Source organism: Malaclemys terrapin, chromosome 14 (assembly GCF_027887155.1).
Source record: "Malaclemys terrapin pileata isolate rMalTer1 chromosome 14, rMalTer1.hap1, whole genome shotgun sequence".
Taxonomy (NCBI): Eukaryota; Metazoa; Chordata; order Testudines; family Emydidae; genus Malaclemys; species Malaclemys terrapin.
Genome location: NC_071518.1, coordinates 43,876,748 through 43,895,771, shown reverse-complemented (window position 1 = coordinate 43,895,771; position 19,024 = coordinate 43,876,748). Strand labels below are relative to the sequence as shown.

Below are 19,024 nucleotides of genomic sequence, written 5' to 3'. Positions count from 1 at the left end.
CAGCCCCAGTCTGACTCCTGGAATCCTCTAGGCACCAGCAAAGCAAGCAGGTGCTTGGGGCAGCTCATTTGCAGGGGCACAGGGAGCCAGCATGGGAGCGGAGAACCAACAGGGGGCCTTGGGAGCTGTAGTTCCTTGGTTAGCTCCCTGCCTATAGAGCTAGCCCTGGAGCAGGGAAAGAACTACATTTCCCAGCATTCCCTTGGCTGCTACAACAGGAAAGGGAGGGGGAGGGAGTGAGGTAACTGAGCCGTGCTGCAGCTTGCTGTGAATGGAGAGCTCACTGCTAGAACAGGGTGGCACTGTGAATGGGGAACAAGTATGCCCAAGGAGTAGAAGGCTTTGCCCCAGATATCCCCTTCAGAAGACATCCCCAGCCTGGATTAGGGATACTGCTGTGACCTCACCTGGCAGCCCCCAAAGAAAGAATTGGGTGGACTAAAGGGGCAGTGCCCCTCTCTATCTGAAGCCTAGCAAGGGAGGTTCATGGATCCCACTAGAATTTAAAATGAAAAGTAAGGGAGGGGAGGCTCTGGACCTGGGCAGCTTTAGATACAGTACCAGGCACGTAGGAGGATTTCCACTTCTGAGCCATGGAAGCAGAAATTGACTTCTCCTTTCCAGATATAGCTAATATTCAGAAAGGGAATCTAGCACCTGCCTTCCAGATTTGAACACCTCAAAATTCAGGAGTGCTCAAGCTCAATTTGGGCAGCTGTTACTTCATTTCTCCCAAATCAAATATACTGATCCACTGTAACTTGCTGTAGAAAAAGTAGGATAAAATTGAGCAAGAAATGCTTCCCAGTGGTTATTAGGACTGGAATTGCTATTTTCAACAGCCATTGCCTTTTTTATTTGTTTAAAAGGAAGACAGTGATATTGCATTGGCAAATTCCCCATAGAAAGAAAGAGTGGACCAAAAGAATAATAAAGGCACCTCAACTTTTCCTCATTTATGGAGGACAGTCTTATAATATGCATCCAGATAGCCTCCAATCACACAAGCTGAAAATTGTTCCACTTTACTGCAGTTCTGTAACCATATGGGAACCAATCCTGTCTGTGTTCTGTGAACATCCAAAATTCCTGCTGAATGGCCTGCCCTGGGAGCGAGTTACCAGTGACCCAGGAGTGGGGCGGAAGGAGGGTGCAGTTGGCAGGGGAGAATCATAGAATATCAGGGTTGGAAGGGACCTCAGGAGGTCATCTAGTCCAACCCCCTGCTCAGAGCAGGGGAGCCCAGGGCTGGGGCAGCAGGGGGTGCGGGTGGAGGGGGGAGAGCCCAGGGCTGGGGTGGCAGGGTGTGTGTGGGTGGGGGGGCACTGGTGGGGGGAAAGGGAGGTGCCCAGAGTTGGGGCAGCAGGGGGTGCGGGTGGGAGGGGAGAGCCTAGGGCTGGGGCAGGTGGCGGAGGGGGAGAGCCCAGGGCTGGGGTGGCAGAGGGTTGCGGGGGGGTAGACTAGGGCTGGGGTTGGGGGCAGCCAAACATTTTTTTGCTTGGGGTGGCAAAAAACCTAGAGCCCGCCCTGCCCCTGAGTCAAAGCTTCCACTCACGTCTTGTGGCTATCAGCCAGGGCATTCGGGGGTGGGATTCCCTCCTAAGAGTCAGCCCCCCAATCTCCCCTCTGTGCAGGGCTGGTGCTACCATTTAGGCCAACGAGGCGGTTGCCCCAAGATTTGGGGGCACCAAAAGGCGGTGCCCCCAATTTTTTTTTTTTTTTTTTACAGTGGCCGCTGCGCTGGGAGGGAGAGGGAGTCTGAGCCGCCACCGACAGCCCTGGGGAACCCCCGGGTCAGCGCGCCGCCGACAGCCCAGGGGAACCCCTGGGTCAGCGCGCCGCCGACAGCCCAGGGGTTCCCCGGGTCAGAGCTGCCGCACAGATTCCCATGCCAGGGGGTGGGGGCTGCCACAGGGGGGTGCCTCAGGGCAAGAGGGGAAGTGCCGCGGGGGGGGGGCTCAGGGTGGAGGGGAGCTGCCGCAGGGCTGGGGGCGCAAGGTGGAAGTTTCGCCTAGGGCCTGCCTCTGTGGGGGCTCACAGCCAAATGACCAGGAGATGCCTGAGCTGCTGTAGCAGGGCGAGGTGGGGCGGGGATAGGAGGGAGCCAGCTGGGCTCCCTGTCTGACCATTCCTCTGATCTGATACATAGCACCAGCGCAGCTCCCACTCTGGGGACACCACATGTGGCAAGAGCCCCTGATTTTTTTGAGGGGCGTGGGGGGGGGAGCAAACCAGGCTTCCCTGTATTTTTGTTGCCCTCCATTGGACTCTTTCCAATTTTTCCAGAAGGATGTGGAAAAATTAGAAAGAGCCAAGTGGAGGACAACAAAAATGATTAGGGGGCTGGAGCACATGATTTATGAGGAGAGGCTGAGGGAACTTGGATTGTTCAGTCTGCAAAAGAGAAGAATGAGGGGGGATTTGATAGCTGCTTTCAATTATCTGAAGGGGGGTTCCAAAGAGGATGAAGCTACACTGTTCTCAGTATTACCATTTGACAGAACAAGGAGCAATGGTCTCAAGTTGCAGTGGGGGAGATTTAGGTTGGATATTAGGGAAAAAAAATTCACTAGAAGGGTGGTGAAGCACTGGAATGGGTTACCTAGGGAGGTGGTGGAATCTTCTTCCTTAGAGGTTTTTATGGTCAGGCTTGACAAAGCCCTGGCTGGGACGATTTAGTTGGGGTTGGTCCTGCTTGGAGCAGGGGGTTGGACTAGATGACCTCCTGAGGTCCCTTCTATATTCTATGAATGTGATGACACCAACTCATCCCCTTCCAGTATAACAACCTTCTCCTATTGCTAGCAAATGTATGTAGTTTTGTAGACAAGTGTTAGAAGTCTGTGTTGAAGGATTCACAATTCAAAGCTGTATTCATGATGTATGAAGTGGGGTGGTTACAGGTGCAAATAAGAGTTTCTTTTTAGCTTTTTCATTCTCTAAAAACCCCCTAGGAAATGAGATTAAAAAACTACATTAAAAGAATGTTAATTAGATTGCAAAATCAAGCACCCAAAAGTTAGGAGATGCCAGAATTAAGATTGCTTGTGCAACCTACTGCATCATGATACAGTTCTTAATTACATGACCACATACTATTTTTCCCATGGGCTGCATGCCTCCTTCAGTGCACAGTTGGATGGGCAAGGGAACAAAATTAAGGTTGTGCAGACAATTATAAAACTGCAAATCTTAAATTTGAGGGCTTGACTTTGTAACCTAATTAACTCTGTATGCAGTTTTTTGTATGGGATATATTGATAGCTTGAAGGAACCAGCCACATCTCTACAAGTATCTCCCGAGAGCTCGGCTGGTAAGGGATGACATCTCTCTCTCCTCAACACAAACCACCGTAACCTCGGCCATATTTATTTCACACAGTATCAGGAATGGAACCAACCCATGCTCATAATAAATCCCATCATCATTCTCTCCAGAAGCTACAGACCCCACGAGCATCCAGGCTGCTGCAGAGAAAGCTGAGGCCCATCTGGGAGGATCTGGCCTGAATTTGCTGATAAATAAATGCTGGCGTTATGCCAGAGAGCACTCTGGAGTCAGCAACTGCTGCAGATATGTTGGCCGTGTATAAAATCAACATTGTGGGACCAATGTTGGTGACCCAGGTGCCGACCCAGGACTTCAGCTGAGAATTTGTAGCTTCTACTTTAGTTTCCAGGGAAGAAAAGCAGCTGAAGAGATCTAGAATTTCACTCATCTCTGTTCTAAGTCAAAGGGACCTGATCTTGCCTTAGTTACACCTGTGCCACCCCCATGACGTTAATGGAGTGGCACTTGTGTAGCAAAGAAGAGAATTTAGCCCAAGGTTCATATAGGCATCCAGGCACCAGAAGCACGACACAAATCATTCATTGCTATCTCTTTCCATTTCTCAAACCAGAGTGGCGCTTTGCTTTGCTGCTGCTACTGAGACAAGTTTGCTAGTGGGAAAAGCTAGCCAGACTCAGACCTTTAGGATCATCCAAATCAAATCCCCTGGCCATGCTCTGCTCACATTCACTTGGAGCAAATGAATTGCACTGATAACATCTGTGCTCATTTGGCTTTTCTCTGCACTCCAGCCACTGCACCCACTGCCCTGTTTGCACTTGCAGACTCACCCACTTTGAACAAACATTGTGTAGTTGTAAAATAAACAGGGTTTGACCAATGAAGTGAGAAGCCAGGACATTTCTGGAGTCCTCAGACATTTGCAGGGCTGCAGGACACTGTGAAGGCTGGGAGCGTCCTAGTAAAACCTGCATTTGTAGTCACTTCGCTAGTAGGCCCCAGGATCATCAAGGCACAAGACCATTGTGATTTCCCCCCCCGTTGCAACCCACATTCTTGCAGATGGATGGTGAATAACTGAGGATGTGGTTTGTGTTTTCTGGAAATATGATGGGGTTAAATCTTCCTCCCTTTCCAGTCAATTTTCTCCCCATCTTCCAGTGTCTGTCTGCATCTCACCTATGACCTTGGGTCCCATATGCTCCACCTGCATCCCCCGTCCTGCCTCATCTGTGTCCCCAGGTCCTTTTGTCCCCCCCTCCAATATTTCTCCCCCCTTTAGTTCCTGTTCTTATTTGTGCCTCTACCTGCCCATGAGAACTTTATCTGCTTCCAACTTTGGGAGGTCCAGCAGCTGCTGTAGCTTCTCCTCCAGTCCGTATTTCCACCCCACCCCCACACAGGTTTACAAGATCTGTGCTTCCAGAAAGGCAACTATTGGCCCCCCAGCAACAGCCTGGATTTGCTAGCTATGATCCCAGAAGGAAGCAGCGGGCACAGGAAGGTGTGGGCCAGCTGCCACCTTAGCCAGGAGCCCACTTCCCTGGGGCGGGTGCTTCAAACACAAGTGGAGTTTCATTCTCCCCCTTTCATGTGCATGCTGCAGGCAGAGCTGACGGTGGAGGACAGCATGCAGGGGATTCTGAAGGTGCTCTCCATCCTCTCTGAGAAACACCATGGGATTGTAGTGGACTGGACAGGAAGAAATGTGCCATGGTGAGAGCCTGGCCTACAGGAATGATTTCACCAGCAGTGTACACAGGACACTCCAGCACCCGTCTGCATCTCATGAATAAATATCTCTGCCTGAACTAGCGCTGTTACTGAGTCTCTCTCCTCAGTCCTGCAATGAAGCCTTTTGGGTTATGGGTTCAGGACACAAGGAGGACATTTCTTTAAAGGAAATTATTGCCTAGTAATTAGAGGGGAGACAGCTGCCACTGAGCTGGTGGGCCCTTGGGCATATCGCTTAGTCTCAGTTTTCCCCCTAATGCTGCCTGACCCTTGTTTAGCATTTGGAGAGCCTCTGCTGAAAAGCAAAGGCTTACAATAGCAGTTATAGACAGTAAATTAAGTGTGCACAATCCAGCTGAGCTTACTGAAACAACAGACTCCAGGCACAGGCTAGATAGTGTGGATTTCCATATAGAACAAATTGGAAATTCACCTAATTCTCTATCTCTATTAGCTCACTAAAACAAAGGAACAGGAAACAGTTGAATGTGAGGCATCACTATCCACCCTCCCACCACTCCAAAAAGAGGATGTATACAGGTCTGTTTCACAGCAATCATTAGAGTTTATTGGTAAACAGCAACACCAGCATTAGAAGTGTCAGTAGAAAAATAGAATTTACTTTTACATTGTTTTCTGTTATACAAAGATTTGTTCATATTGGCTGTAGCAGTGAGTGAGATACACAGGGAGGCTGATTTGATTCAAACCAGCACACAGTACGTGCACACATATGAACAGCAGGACCATGAACCTCTGCTCCAGGCATAAAATGACTCCAGTGCAGAAGGCCTCTTGCCAGGCTCTTTGCTTCACTTAAGCCTTTGATTAGACCCTCTGGCCTAGGGTGAAATGCACCTTCGTCAGTCAGTCAACAGCACCTGTGCTTTCACATTTTTCTACAAGTTCTTTGCTAGTTTTGGTCATTTTGCCCCATGATGCAGTAGGAATTGCACTGCACCAAAACAAGTCTGGGTCATTTTAACAGCCCCATGCAACAGCTGCACAGATCTTCGATTAAAAAGTTGGTGACAAAGAGCTACCTTCTAGGCACGAACTGTTATTACAGTGTCTTCACTGGCTCTTAAGATTCAGTCCCTCCCTGCCCCCTGGTAAATATTTTTATGTACAGGCTGAGGGCCAGATCCTCAGTTTTTGTAAACTAGCATAGCCCTATTTATTTCAATGACACTACATCCATTCATACCAACTGAAGATTAACTGTGAGCTTCTTATACTTGCTTAATTAAGTTTGAAAGGTCATTAAGGAACTGAGCAAGCACATTTGATGGTGGGGGTGGAAGACAGACATTGCTTTTAATAATTATTTGTTATATCAGCTCACAAGAGCTCCTTTTGGGTTAGGTTTATTGCGTGGGAAAGGAGAGAGAAGGATGTCTCCCCTGTAGCCTTCTGCATTTCAACAGAGGGTGGAGAATAAGACCGGAGAACACTGAAGATAGCAGAGCACTATGAAGTTTCCCCTATCACCAAAACAATATGAACAGCCTTGCCCACGGGACTCAGTATTTGATAAGGCTGGTCACCTTTACAAGACCGTTGAAAAATTCACTGGACCTGGACAAATTCAGATAAACACTACAGATAACAAATCATTCAATACTCAACACCTACTGAAGATGCATATTCACATTCTTCAAGATAAGCAGATAAATGGTAGTTAAGGAAATTAAATAGGTAGAAAATAGAACAGCTTCTACGTCTTCCAGTTGCTCTAAGCCATTTTATCCTCATGTTTGTTTCAGCTCATAATTCTGAGTTTGTTTCATTCAAGTCCAAACCACAGCAATTAACGGTCAAAAGCACTCTGCTAGTGAGTGGCAATGGAAAGCAGCAGTGCGCTACCTGTGAGCCGAGAGATCTTTTAGAACTTTTTGGCACCAGCTCCCGCCTCCCAGCCCTGCTTCCTTCACATCCCTACAGGAAGAGTCAGCAGAAGGACAAAGTTTCCTCTCCAACCCTCTAGATTGGGCGACTGTTGGTTCAACAAAACTGGCTGTTTAGATGAGAGCACCTGCTCTCCAGCTTCATTTATCCCCCTGGATTGTCCTCGTGTGAGACCTGCAGATTCTTTGCTCTTTCGTGTCAAGATATCATTAAGCCTTTTCTGTTAAACTCTCCCATAGGGCATGATCCTTGCTCTTGAGAATCCAAACACGGGAGTGGGAACACAGGCACAGGGAGCACTGCAGATGTCTGGAACGCCTGTTTCTAGTGGCCCCCATAAAGAAAAGATTCTAAGATATCGAGTTTACCTGACCCAAGCCCCGTGGCACAAGCCTTTATAGACAAAGGAATTTTGTACCCAACAAAATTCAGGGTCATCCGTGCAAGCAAGCTGTGTTTAGGACATGGGCTATGGTGTGCAGATATTGGAGATAAGTGGGAAAGAGGACAGGATATAAGGTGACTTTTACATAGCTCATTTCAGACTCTTGGGAAGAAGTCTGAGGTGGCCAAGATAATCCAAGCCCGAGCCACCAGGAGAGAGGGATACAAGGATAATAATGACAGCCCTGTGCATGCAGCATAACACACATAGGATACATTTAGAAGTCCCAGTGTTTAGTACAAGTTACTTGGTGTTCAGCATGTTACAACAGCAGTTACATAAAATTTGAACCTTTGCCACCTCAAGATTAGGCATTCACATGAAAGCCTCTCTCAAGATTACACCACAGCTTGTATTTTTTTTTTTTACTAATGCTGACTGGTCTAGTTTAGACAGATTCTAGGAAGGCATCACAATAAACTGCCTCTCCAGGTAACTGATGATGGGCAACATGAGACTATTTTCTTTATGCTGCGACAAGTGCACTACCTCTCTTCTGACTGTTTATGGTAGATGGCACTCGGTTCAGAGGAAGTGATGGGTGTTACTGTAAAAGGAAGCAGGAATTTAGATGTAATAGGCAATCTGGTTTGCCTGGTTTGTTAATAAAATAATTAAAACCAAGTTCAGTAAAAAAAGCAAACAAACCACTTTTAAAAGTGTCTCCTGAGTAGCGGATGCTCTACTAATGGGCACATCTGATGCTTCCCTTGTAGCAAGCCGAAGGACTCCATTAATTGATCTGGAAATGCAAATACTTTGCCCTTGGCACCATGACAAACAGTGGGGAAGCTGCAGATGGCTACATAGCCTTAAAGGAATGCTTAGGGTTAATCCCCAGGCTCTAGAGAACCAGGGATACACCAGCCCCACAGAAAGCACGTGGCTGTACAAGGGCCCTTACTGCACAAGTGTTTCTGTCAACAGGGCAGAGAGAGAAAGGAGTTTAAAATCCTTTTCTTAAAAAACAACAACAACAACAACAGAAGAGATCATGTTTCCTGGCAGTACTAGTCGCTGAAGAAAGGGCAAATCCCCACGGCACTTTCTGGGATCCCCAAGGAGGCATCCAATCCCTGGAGATATCTCAGAGACGGTTAGGCCCAGATATTTAGAACGGAGGATGTGCACAGTCTGTGCTTGCAGGTACCATAGTGGCATGTGCAAGTGGCCCGTTAAGACACACAGCTGGCACATGCTGTGACTGCAACTGTGCAGTCATGGAAGCCACGTGCAGAAGTCTAAATCTCTGGACCTCTGATTATTACAACATCAAATTAAGACTTGAATTACCATCATGCCATTGTAAACATGTTAGGTACTTAAAGGGAGAACTAACAAAAGCTTAATCAAAGTCAGGCTTTTTCAAGGCTTGGAGATCAAGAGGGATACACACGTGATTTCCAACTACTTGTTGCTGTGGTAGTGGACATTCACCACCATTTTCCCCCTTAGCAGAAGTATATGATGGCTGATAAGTTTCACTGTAATAGGATGTTATCAATAGTGACCCCATAACATACAATAATTCTCCTGCTTCAGCAATGAATGGGAATGCAATCTGGCACCAATTTCCATTTCCAAGTATCTAAAATGAAGTTTCCTTTTGCTGCTCCCCCCACTAAGCCCAACACTTAGCATTAGAAAGAGGGGGGCTAGAAAGGCCAATTAATATATCTTTAAAAAGTGTTTTAAAAAGGTTCAATCACAAAGTGTAAAGTAGCGAGAGGTCAAAGCATTCCCTACACTCTGCACCTGCCACGTCATTCAGTAGTAACATTTCTACAGCAGAACCTCTCTATGTCACATTGTGGATTCTTTCTGTTGCTACAACAGTTCATTGTTTTCAACATTATACTAAATGCTACGAACCCCCCCACCCCATCCTATGACTCCTCCCCCCCCAAAAAAACCTTGGCACTTAATGTTACCAAAGTGTAACAAAATAAATGTTAATAAATTAGCTTCAATTTCAACCAAGTCTACAACAGACTGAAGACTGATCAAACAGTATATTCTGGTTGGAAGAGAACGCTTGCAGTAGCATCTGTGAAATATTTAACCCCTTATTTTCCAGGGAAGCGTGTACACAGCTGTACTACAAGAAAATCAAGACAAGCCTTTTTACTGTGCCTGCTTTTGTACTTTACAGAAGCCAAGTATAAACAAACTAACTTTGTGTTGAGGAACTTCATTGGGAGCATATAACCCCTCAGATTAGATCTCTTTCCTAGTTTAAATTATTCTGCTACCAAATCAGCGATGGAACCAGGCCTTTAGAAAACCAAAGACATAACACCTTCCAGGTACGTCCAGGATCTTCGTCTCATGCTGTTTTCTGCCCAGAGATTGAAAAATTGCCACATTCATGGACTACCTCTGCCACGCAGTCAAAATCTTCTCCCCTCCCGATTTGATCTTCAGCCTCAAGTCTCTGCTGGAATGCTACAGAGTCGCTAAAATCCGTGAGAAGGAAACCACCATCACACAGAATGTCTGCCCCACACCTAGAGTAAGTGCTTCAAAGGGGATCATTTGTTTTGCAGCAGCTCTGTAAACTCCAGCAATAGCTGCACCTGATAAGAAAAGAGCGTTAATGTGCTATGGCAAGTTTGAAATAGAAACTAAGTTATACACCACAATGGACAGCAAGGGCCAATCTCACAGTCTGGTCTATTTTTGTATGTTCAGTTTGGGTTATTTAGATGTGCAAACCACTGAATACATTGGAGTTTTACATCTAAATAAAAGAAAATATGCTAGCAAATAACTGTGCTTATAAAAAGCAATATAAACAAAATCTTGCCTGGTCTTTGTAAAGTCTCCAGTCATTAACCAGACATTTGTTTAAACCAAACACTTGAAGTACATTTTAAAAACTAAGTAGTTGGAGAAAAAAAAAAATGTTGAAATGAAGACTAGTCTTAACTGCTGAATAAAGAGAGTGATTCTTTCCAACTCTTCACTTCATTAATGCCTACAACAGCACAGTACACTTGGCGAGACACATCAGCGTTCTTTTAATGTAGTTTTAACTATGGAATAGCATTATATCTGAGACAGACATATACTCCCAGTACAAGGTGGGAGTATGGCAGACAGAGAGAGAATGTTGAACTGGATCCTGAGAAGGACAGCAATAGCACATTACACATACATTGCAATGCAATACCAAGCACAGTCCAGAAGTAGAATGGGGAAGGAATAAAATCTTGCTAATGCCTCATTGAATGGCGTATTGTATGGGGCTTCTTTAGATGAACTGTTTATTCAATGCGATGTGAGACTCTGTAGACCAGGATCTTTTGTGCCCATAACTCAGAATCTTTTGTTCAGTTTCAGGCAAACATACAGATCACTGTAAAATATTTTAAATATATTTCAAGTCTGAAAGTGACTAGACGTGCCACAGTTAGATTCCACATTTATCATCCAGCTCAATGTTAATTGTGCTCCATTTGAGCCTGTTTTGAAATCCTCAGTGGAAGGCACTAGAGAAAGAGACCATTAAGGAAGTGGAAGATTGGACAATTGACCAGGGAGGAGTATAAAAATATCGCTCAGGCATGCAGGAGTGAAATCAGGAAGGCCAAATCACACTTGGAGTTGCAGCTAGCAAGAGATGTTAAGAGTAACAAGAAGGGTTTCTTCAGGTAAGTTGGCAACAAGAAGAAAGTCAAGGAAAGTGTGGGCCCCTTACTGAATGAGGGAGGCAACCTAGTGACAGAGGATGTGGAAAAAGCTAATGTACTCAATGCTTTTTTTGCCTTTGTCTTCACGGACAAGGTCAGCTCCCAGACTACTGCACTGGGCAGCACAGCATGGGGTTGAGGTGGCCAGCCCTCTGTGGAGAAAGAGGTGGTTCAGGACTATTTAGAAAATCTGGACAAGCACAAGTACATGGGGCCAGGTGTGCTGCATCCGAGGGTGCTAAAGGAGTTAGCGGATGTGATTGAAGCGCCATTGGCCATTATCTTTGGAAACTCATGGCGATCAGAGCGGGGAGGTCCCAGATGACTGGAAAAAAGCTAATGTAGTGCCCATCTTTAAAAAAGGGAAGGAGGAGGATCCAGGGAACTACAGGCCAGTCAGCTTCACCTCAGTCCCTGGAAAAATCATGGAGCAGGTCCTCAAGGAATCAATTCTGATGCACTTAGAGAAGAGGAAAGTGATCAGGAACAGTCAGCATGGATTCACCAAGGGCAAGTCATGCCTGACTAACCTAATTGCCTTCTATGAGGAGATAACTGGCTCTGTGGATGAGGGGAAAGCAGTGGATGTGTTATTCCTGGACTTTAGCAAAGCTTTTGATACAGTCTCCCACAGTACGCTTTCCAGCAAGTTAAAGAAGTGTGGGCTGGATGAATGGACTATAAGGTGTTTAGAAAGCTGGCTATATTGTCGGGCTCCATGGGTAGTGATCAATGGCTCCATGTCTAGTTGGCAGCCGGTATCAAGCAGAGTGCCCCAAGGGTTGGTCCTGCAGCAGGTTTGGTTCAATATCTTCATTAATCTGGAGGATGGCGTGGACTGCACCCTCAGCAAGTTTGCAGATGACACTAAACTGGGAGGAGATGTAGATATGCTGGAGGGTAGGGATAGGATACAGAGGGACCTAGACAAATTAGAGGATTGGGCCAAAAGAAATCTGATGAGGTTCAACAAGGACAAGTGCAGAGTCCTGCACTTAGGACAGAAGAATCCCATGCCCTGCTACAGATTGTTTAGTTTGCAGAAGAGAAGAATGAGGGGGGATTTGATAGCTGCTTTCAACTACCTGAAAGGGGGATCCAAAGAGGATGGATCTAGACTGTTCTCAGTGGTACCTGATGACAGAACAAGGAACAATGGTCTCAAGTTGCAGTGGGGGAGGTTTAGGTTGGATATTAGGAAAAACTTTTTCACTAGGAGGGTGGTGAAGCACTGGAATGGGTTAACTAGGGAGGTGGTGGAATCTCCTTCCTTAGAGGTTTTTAAGATCAGGCTTGACAAAGCTCTGGCTGGGATGATTTAGTTGGGGTTGGTCCTGCTTTGAGCAGGGGGTTGGACTAGATGACCTCCTGAGGTCCCTTCCAACCCTGATATTCTATGATTAAAACACATGGAACAGGATCCTTACTTTGAGATGTTAGCTCCTTTCCCATGGGGAAGAAATAGCATCCCAGTTCAGCAAGCTTCTGAAGTGAACTCTCACTAAGAGACACCCATCAGTCAAACGAGTACTTTGGAATGTCTAACATACTTGTTAAGATTCCAGCAGAAATTGGTCCCACGATGCCCATCAACAGGATGCTTACAGACATGAACCTACCATATTTGTGATGTCTGAGGGTGAAGAGCGCCAGTAATCCCGCAGGAATGTGGAAAGAGAGAGAGGACACCAGCGCCCACAGGAATACACCATACCACATTTCTGCAAGGCAAGGAAAAAGGAGGTTGACGCAGACAGGACACTTCACCGTCTACCTGAACACAAGAGCAGCTACCAAAGGCTCCTATCAGAATTGGGCTCCCACTGTGCTAGGTGCTGTACAAACACGCAGGATGACAAAGTTCCTGCTCTAAAGAGTTTAAGAGGAAACAAGATATAGACCATGTACCCTAAGGGTGTCCATGATGTAAGGGACTAAGCTGTGACCTCACTACGGGCAGCTACAGAAGTTTGTTCTGTACTGGGGATAGCAATGCTAAGACAACATTCAGCCATTACAAACGCCTGCCCTAACTTCAGAACAATTTGAAAGTTTCATCAATTCCAAAACTACAATGCATCACAAGTGTAAACAGCCCTGTAATAATGCCTTGAGCATCTATAATCTGATCATTTCTTTATTATAGGAGCCAAGATACAGGCACAATTCTCTGAATCTCTTCATGCTACCAAAACTTATTTAATGCTGCAGGGAGATCAAAGTAACACCAAAATATTTTGGAATAAGAACCTGAAAAAGCAGTAACTAGACAGAATACTGTACTGGTCCGTATCGCTGTCACAAAATGAGCCTTCTTAGTGGGGATGGGGGAAGGTAAGGAAGAGATCAGGAGAGAATTTCTTTGGCATGGCCAAGGGATACGACTATGCGTTGAACCCCATGATCTAGCTTGAAAGTGACACTGAATAAGAATGGCAGCACCTCCTTAGTCAGGAAAATTGCTCCTCACAGTATAGAGTCAGACTTGCTCAATTTTGTGACAATAACATGATTGACTGCTTTTTACTCCAATGAGTCAACACAACTACAGCTGGATTCTACGCTGGCTGGTGCAGAGTGGAACAACTGCAGGGCCAAATTCTTCCCTCTTTTATACTCATGCAACCCCATTCAGGACAAGGGCTATACAGGTACCCTTGCAGGCAGGATGTGATCTGTCACTTTTGTTATTGGTGATGATTAGGGCCCAACAAAATTCACAGCCATGAAAAACATGCCACAGACTGAGAGATCTGGTCTTGTGTGTGCTTTTACCCTATACTATACAGATTTCATGGGGAAGACCAGCATTTCTCAAATTGGGGTCCCTGACCCAAAAGGGGTTACAGGGTTATTACAGGGGGGTTACAGGGTTATTTTAGGGGGCTCACAGTACTGCCACCCTTATTTCTGCGCTGCCTTCAGAGCTGGGCAACCGGAGAGCAGCGGGTGTTGGCCAGGCACCCAGCTCTGAAGGCAGTGCCTTGCCAGCAGCAGCACAGAAGTAAGGATAGCAATACCATACCATGTCACCCATTCTTATGTGCTGCTGCATTCAGAGCTAGGTGGTCGGAGAATGGCGGCTGCTGACTGAGGGCCCAGCTCTGCAGGCAGCAGCGCAGAAGTAAAGGTGGCAATACCATACAAGGCCATCCTTACTTCTGTGCCGCTGCTGGTGGCGGCTCTGCCTTCAGAGCTGGGCTCCCGGCCAGCAGCCACCGCTCTCCAGCTGCCCAGCTCTGAAGGCAGTGCCGCCGCCAACAGCAGCACAGAAGTAAGGGTAGCAGTACTGCAACATCTCCTACAATAACCTTGTGATCCGCCCCCCCCCTCCCTTTTTGTGTCAGGACCCCACTGTGAAATTTCAAATTTAAATAGCTGAAATCATGAAATTTATGATTTTTTAAATCCTATGACCATGAAATTGACCAAAATGGACTATGAATTTGGTAGGGCCCTAGCGATGATAGCAGCCATCTTGACCTGCATATCCCCAGCTGAGTTTGCAGGACTGGCAATTAAGGAACAGTTTTATTTGTAAACTGACTAAATATGAGATGGATTCACCCAGACAGTCAACATGGAAGCAAGTTTTGGTGCTAGGGCACCCTTAAAATCTTATTTGAATATTTTTAAAAAATTCTAGTACTGACCCTGAGAGGAAAAAAAACCCAAGTGCTATGGCATAAATATCCTGTGTTATTTATGTGCTCGATTTCTGCTGGAAAATTTGTTAACCGCCTGGATTTCTAGCACTAAAGGGCTGTTTGAAAATCACATCCTTAAGTCAAACAGCATAGTACAATAATAAAGAAATCTATGCTATTACTTGCAATTTGTTTTGATCCTTTGACTACTACTGCTCTGCACCTGTTCTTTTAGAGATCAGCTGCCTTTGAACCTGAGCAATAGGGATGCCTAGAAACAGAAGGCAATTTTTTACTCTTGTGTAAGTGTAGTACTTCAGAAGCAGTTCTCTCTCCAGGAGGATACCCTGGATTCTAGCATCATTAGGAAGCAGTTAAATTAAGATGGCAGAAAAACTGATTGAGTTTTTCTTACCATGATGAAGCAGAACTCAACCTGTAAGCTTGCTGACAAAGACTCCTGTACTACTTCTGCAGAAGTTATTTCAGGTTAACCAAGCAAGGAATTTTAAGTCTTGTAATGTGACAAGTGTTAATACCACAGATTCTGGAAACTTTTTTTTGTTTGTTTTGAGAGTGTGGGGACTGGAGTCCTGATAGCTCTGCCAGAGGACTAAACATGATGATCTTTGAGAACCACTGTTGTTCCTAATTTCTAAGGATGTTTACAGTAACTCCTGCTGTACTTCTCCTTTGTCTTATTACATATTATTGTATTATAATACCAAGCTCTTTATGGATGTGCACTTTCAAGGCTTGCTTAATCTTTTTAAAATAACAAAAGCTCTACAAATTAATTAACTCTCCCTCAAAAAAAGTTATTAATTGTACCTCTGAATTGAATTTGACACTACAGCTATGCATCTATTGCTTGTTACATTTTCCATTATTTAATGCAGTTGGAGTCTCAACAGCTTACCTATTTTAATAGAGTTGGTCCAAACAAAATGCATTATCTGTAACTCCTTGTTTTGTTTACTAATCAAACAAGCTTGCCACTTCTATATTCTGCACTCAAAATAATATGTAGTCTTGATTTAAGAATTCAATGTTCTTCTAAAAAAAATCTGCTCTAGGAATTATTTTGGGAGTGTTCTCTGGCCTGTGTTACACAGGAGGTTAGAGGATCCCAATGGTCCCTTCTGATCTTTGAATCTTGAGATTCAAAGTAAAAATTCACAGCAAAAAAGCAGCTTAAATACTGCAGTGAACGAGGTCTCAAGTGTAGAAGTGAGAGAAATAGCCAAGGACTCTTTTTTTAAATTTCCCAATGAGATCGCTGTTAGAAAAGCCTTCCTACTGAGTAAACAAAATTGAATTCCGTCTCACTGTTCTCTGGAACGAAAGGAAGTTCAGTAAAACACAACCTGCATTTGTGCCTGAAGCGATACCAAACCTGGAATGAGATGACTAGTAGTTTTTAATGCAAGCAAAGCCACCCTTGCATCCAGCCTCTCAACAACTAACCAAAGAGCAGCCCCTTTTTACACTTGCTTCAACTAGCAATACTGTACTGTAATAATCAGAAAAGGCTTCGCTCCAGACCTCCAAACTATACAAAGACTGCATGCATCAGATGTGATATTGTATGTATACTGTAAGCCTGCAGCCCGTTTTTGCTCATACTGTAAACTAGTCCCTCTATTTTAAATGCCATTCACTATATGGGGTGTCAAATGTCATGAAAGCTGGAGAAGCAACTGTACTGCCAAAGATATCCATCCATACAGGGGACCAATAAAAAAGGGGATTAAGAACATAAGAATGGCCATACTGGGCCAGACAAAAGGTCCATCTTGCTAAGTATTCTGTCTTCCGACAGTGGCCAATGCCAGGTGCCCCAGAGGGAATGAACAGAACAGGTAATCATCAAGTGATTTATCCCCTTTCCCATCCCCCCACTCCCAGCTTCTGGCAAACAGAGGCTAGGGGACACCATCTCTGCCCATCCTGGCTAATAGCCTTTGATTCAAGTGACCCCATTGGTACCTACATTCATTTTGCCTGGGGGAGGGAGGGAACAGTTTTTACTTACAGGGCCGGCTCCAGCTTTTTTGCCACCCCAAGCAGCGAAGAGAAAAAAAATAAAAATAAAAAAAAGCCGCGATCGGCGGCAGCTCTATCACGCCACTTCATTCTTCGGTGGCAATTCAGCGGCTGGTCCTTCCCTCCGAGAGGGACTGAGGGACCCGCCGCCGAATTGCAGCCAAAAACCCGGACGTGCCGCCCCATCCCATGGGCTGCTCCAATAGCAGCCCATGGGATGGGGCGGCACGTCCGGGTCTTTGGCTGCGCTGGTGCATGGAGCCGGCCCTGTTTACTTACCGGTTTTAAAATGGAAGCATGATTTTGGTGGCTGGTGCATATAGGACACAATCAAGCAAATTGATTTTAAAGGTCGGAGTCACTGCCTGATTGCATCTGAGCATTCCCTGGCCCTTGACCTATTACTATCACTAAGAATGCTTAGTCACCATTTCTCACACCTGCTTCCCAAGCATTTACCATGTTTCAGAACTTGCTGAAGGCCTGGCAGGCTTTGGCTTGAATCTAGGGGCAATGCAAAACCATTTGATGAGCTTCTTTCCAGGAGAGACACCACAACTCTATTCTCTAACCTTACCTACCTACCTACAGGACATTTTTACAAAAGATTCCCAGTGTGGCCATCACCTAATCAGTGATCGCAAGGGTAGGAGCTCTAGGGGCAGGCTCTGGCAGATGATTTCAGCACCAACTCAATTACATTTGCTCAGTTCTGGTCATCCTTTCTTAAAGAGCAGACTGCAGCGGGGGCTTAGAGTCATGCAATGAAAACTCTGAAAGGCCAGGAGTGATTCCAGAGCCAGGGACTGCTTAGTTCAGACAAAGAGTAAAGAGGAGAGAATGTGACCAGAGCATCCAGACTGATGAAGAGGGGAACGTGCCCGTGGGCGGTCCTGGGCGGATGGGGGCAGGTCCATCCTGGGGGGGAATCGGCCCCGGAGGAGAAGGGCTGGGTCTGCGGCGGATGTGGGTGTAGCGGGAGCGCGGAGGGGCATGTCCGGAGAAGGGATGGGGGCGGGAACTGCGGCGGCTGGAAAATAGGGCGGGATTGGGGTCCCGAAGGACGGGACCGGAGAATAGACGTGATCGGGGTCCCGCAAGACGGGGCGGGGGACCGGAGCATGGGACCGGGAGGGGGGCCGGGGTCCCCGAGGGGTTGGGCGAAGGGGGACCCGGAAAGGGGCGGGGCCGGGCCGGTACCTGGGAAGCTGACCAGCGGGGTGGTGTACAGGGTGCCGTTGCCCACCCGCGGTACTAGACGCAGGCTCAATATCTGCTGCAGGAGCCCGCCCGGCTCGCCACTTTCCATGCCGCCGCCATTAAAGGCACGCAGCAGCCTCGGCGCCGCACCTGAGCTTGCCTATCGCCTCCCGGCACCCGTCACCCCGCCCCGCGGAACAGACGGCTCTGTGCTCCAATCGCACCGCGGCTTGCTCCTCGGGTCCCGGCTCTCACCATGACAGACAAGGGCCTCCGCCCATCACCCCACTGTGCCTAGAGGGGCGGGACGCCGCTCGGACGTGCCTCCCGCCCTGCCCCGCCACTCTCGCAAATGCGCCCCCTGCGGGAGGAGGGCGCCGCGCCCCCGGCTCGAGCCGCCTTTCTCTGTGCGTCGGAAGCTGCTCCGTGCTCGGGGAGTGCTGCCGGGAGGAGCGGGCGGCACTAGGACCGTAGCGGGCGATACAGAACCGATCGTCCACGTGGGGCCTCAGGCTGTAGGCACCGTCCGCAGACCTGCCCCCCGCGGCTCCTCTAGCTTTGACCGGCGCCTCCCTCCACTGCAGACGTGAGCCTATAGCTGCCGCGGGGGGCCCGGGCTCACCGCGCCTCTCAGCCCAAGGCCTGGCCACCCCCGTGCAGTGACTTCGCTCTGAAAGCCTGAGCCCAAGTGCTGCAAGGGCAGGGCAGGTAATTAACTGGCCACCTATTTTTAAGGCAATAAAGGAACATAGGGTAGCAGCGGAGATGGATGGCGCGGGGGCCCTGTGTGTGTTATCAGCCTCCGAGCATTGGTACAATCACAGCTTGGAAACAGATTGTCTGAATGGTGCAGCAACTGCATAGACAACAGCTAATCCAGCCTCAGGCCCCTCTAGCAAGGTGGGCCAGTGACATTATCCCCAAAGGAAACGGGTGGAGAGGCAAAGTCACCTGCCCATAGCCTCGCAGCGAGTCAGCGACAGAGCTGGGCACAGAACCCAGGCATCTGGCTCACAGCTGTTACGGCTGACGAGTCCCATAGGAACTACAGCCCCCAGAG

At 47.2% G+C, this 19,024-nt stretch overlaps 1 protein-coding gene across 2 annotated transcripts; it reads right to left on the bottom strand.

Moving 5' to 3' along the window:
- Positions 1 to 5,571: 5,571 nt before the first annotated feature.
- TMEM170A (transmembrane protein 170A) lies at positions 5,572 to 18,140 on the bottom strand. Of its 2 annotated transcripts, none has more exons than XM_054048769.1 (3): positions 17,965 to 18,140; positions 12,691 to 12,792; positions 5,572 to 9,955 (listed from the first exon to the last, which is right to left on the bottom strand). In XM_054048769.1, exons 1-3 carry the CDS (start codon positions 18,071 to 18,073, stop codon positions 9,825 to 9,827), a joined length of 342 nt encoding a protein of 113 aa, XP_053904744.1. In that variant the 5' UTR covers positions 18,074 to 18,140; the 3' UTR covers positions 5,572 to 9,824. The 2 variants fall into 2 exon arrangements, with proteins under 2 accessions (XP_053904744.1, XP_053904743.1); XM_054048768.1 differs by having other exon boundaries at positions 12,622 to 12,792; positions 17,965 to 18,138.
- Between the last annotated feature and the right edge of the window lie 884 nt (positions 18,141 to 19,024).

Coding starts and splice junctions, on each gene's coding strand:
- TMEM170A (XM_054048768.1), bottom strand. CDS start 18,073: ATGGAAAGTGGCGAGCCGGGCGGGCTCCTGCAGCAGATATTGAGCCTG. Junction 12,793..17,964: donor CCCGCTGGTCAGCTTCCCAG/GTACCGGCCCGG, acceptor CTTGCCTTGCAG/AAATGTGGTATGGTGTATTC. Junction 9,956..12,621: donor TTCTGCTGGAATCTTAACAA/GTATGTTAGACA, acceptor TTTTCTTATCAG/GTGCAGCTATTGCTGGAGTT.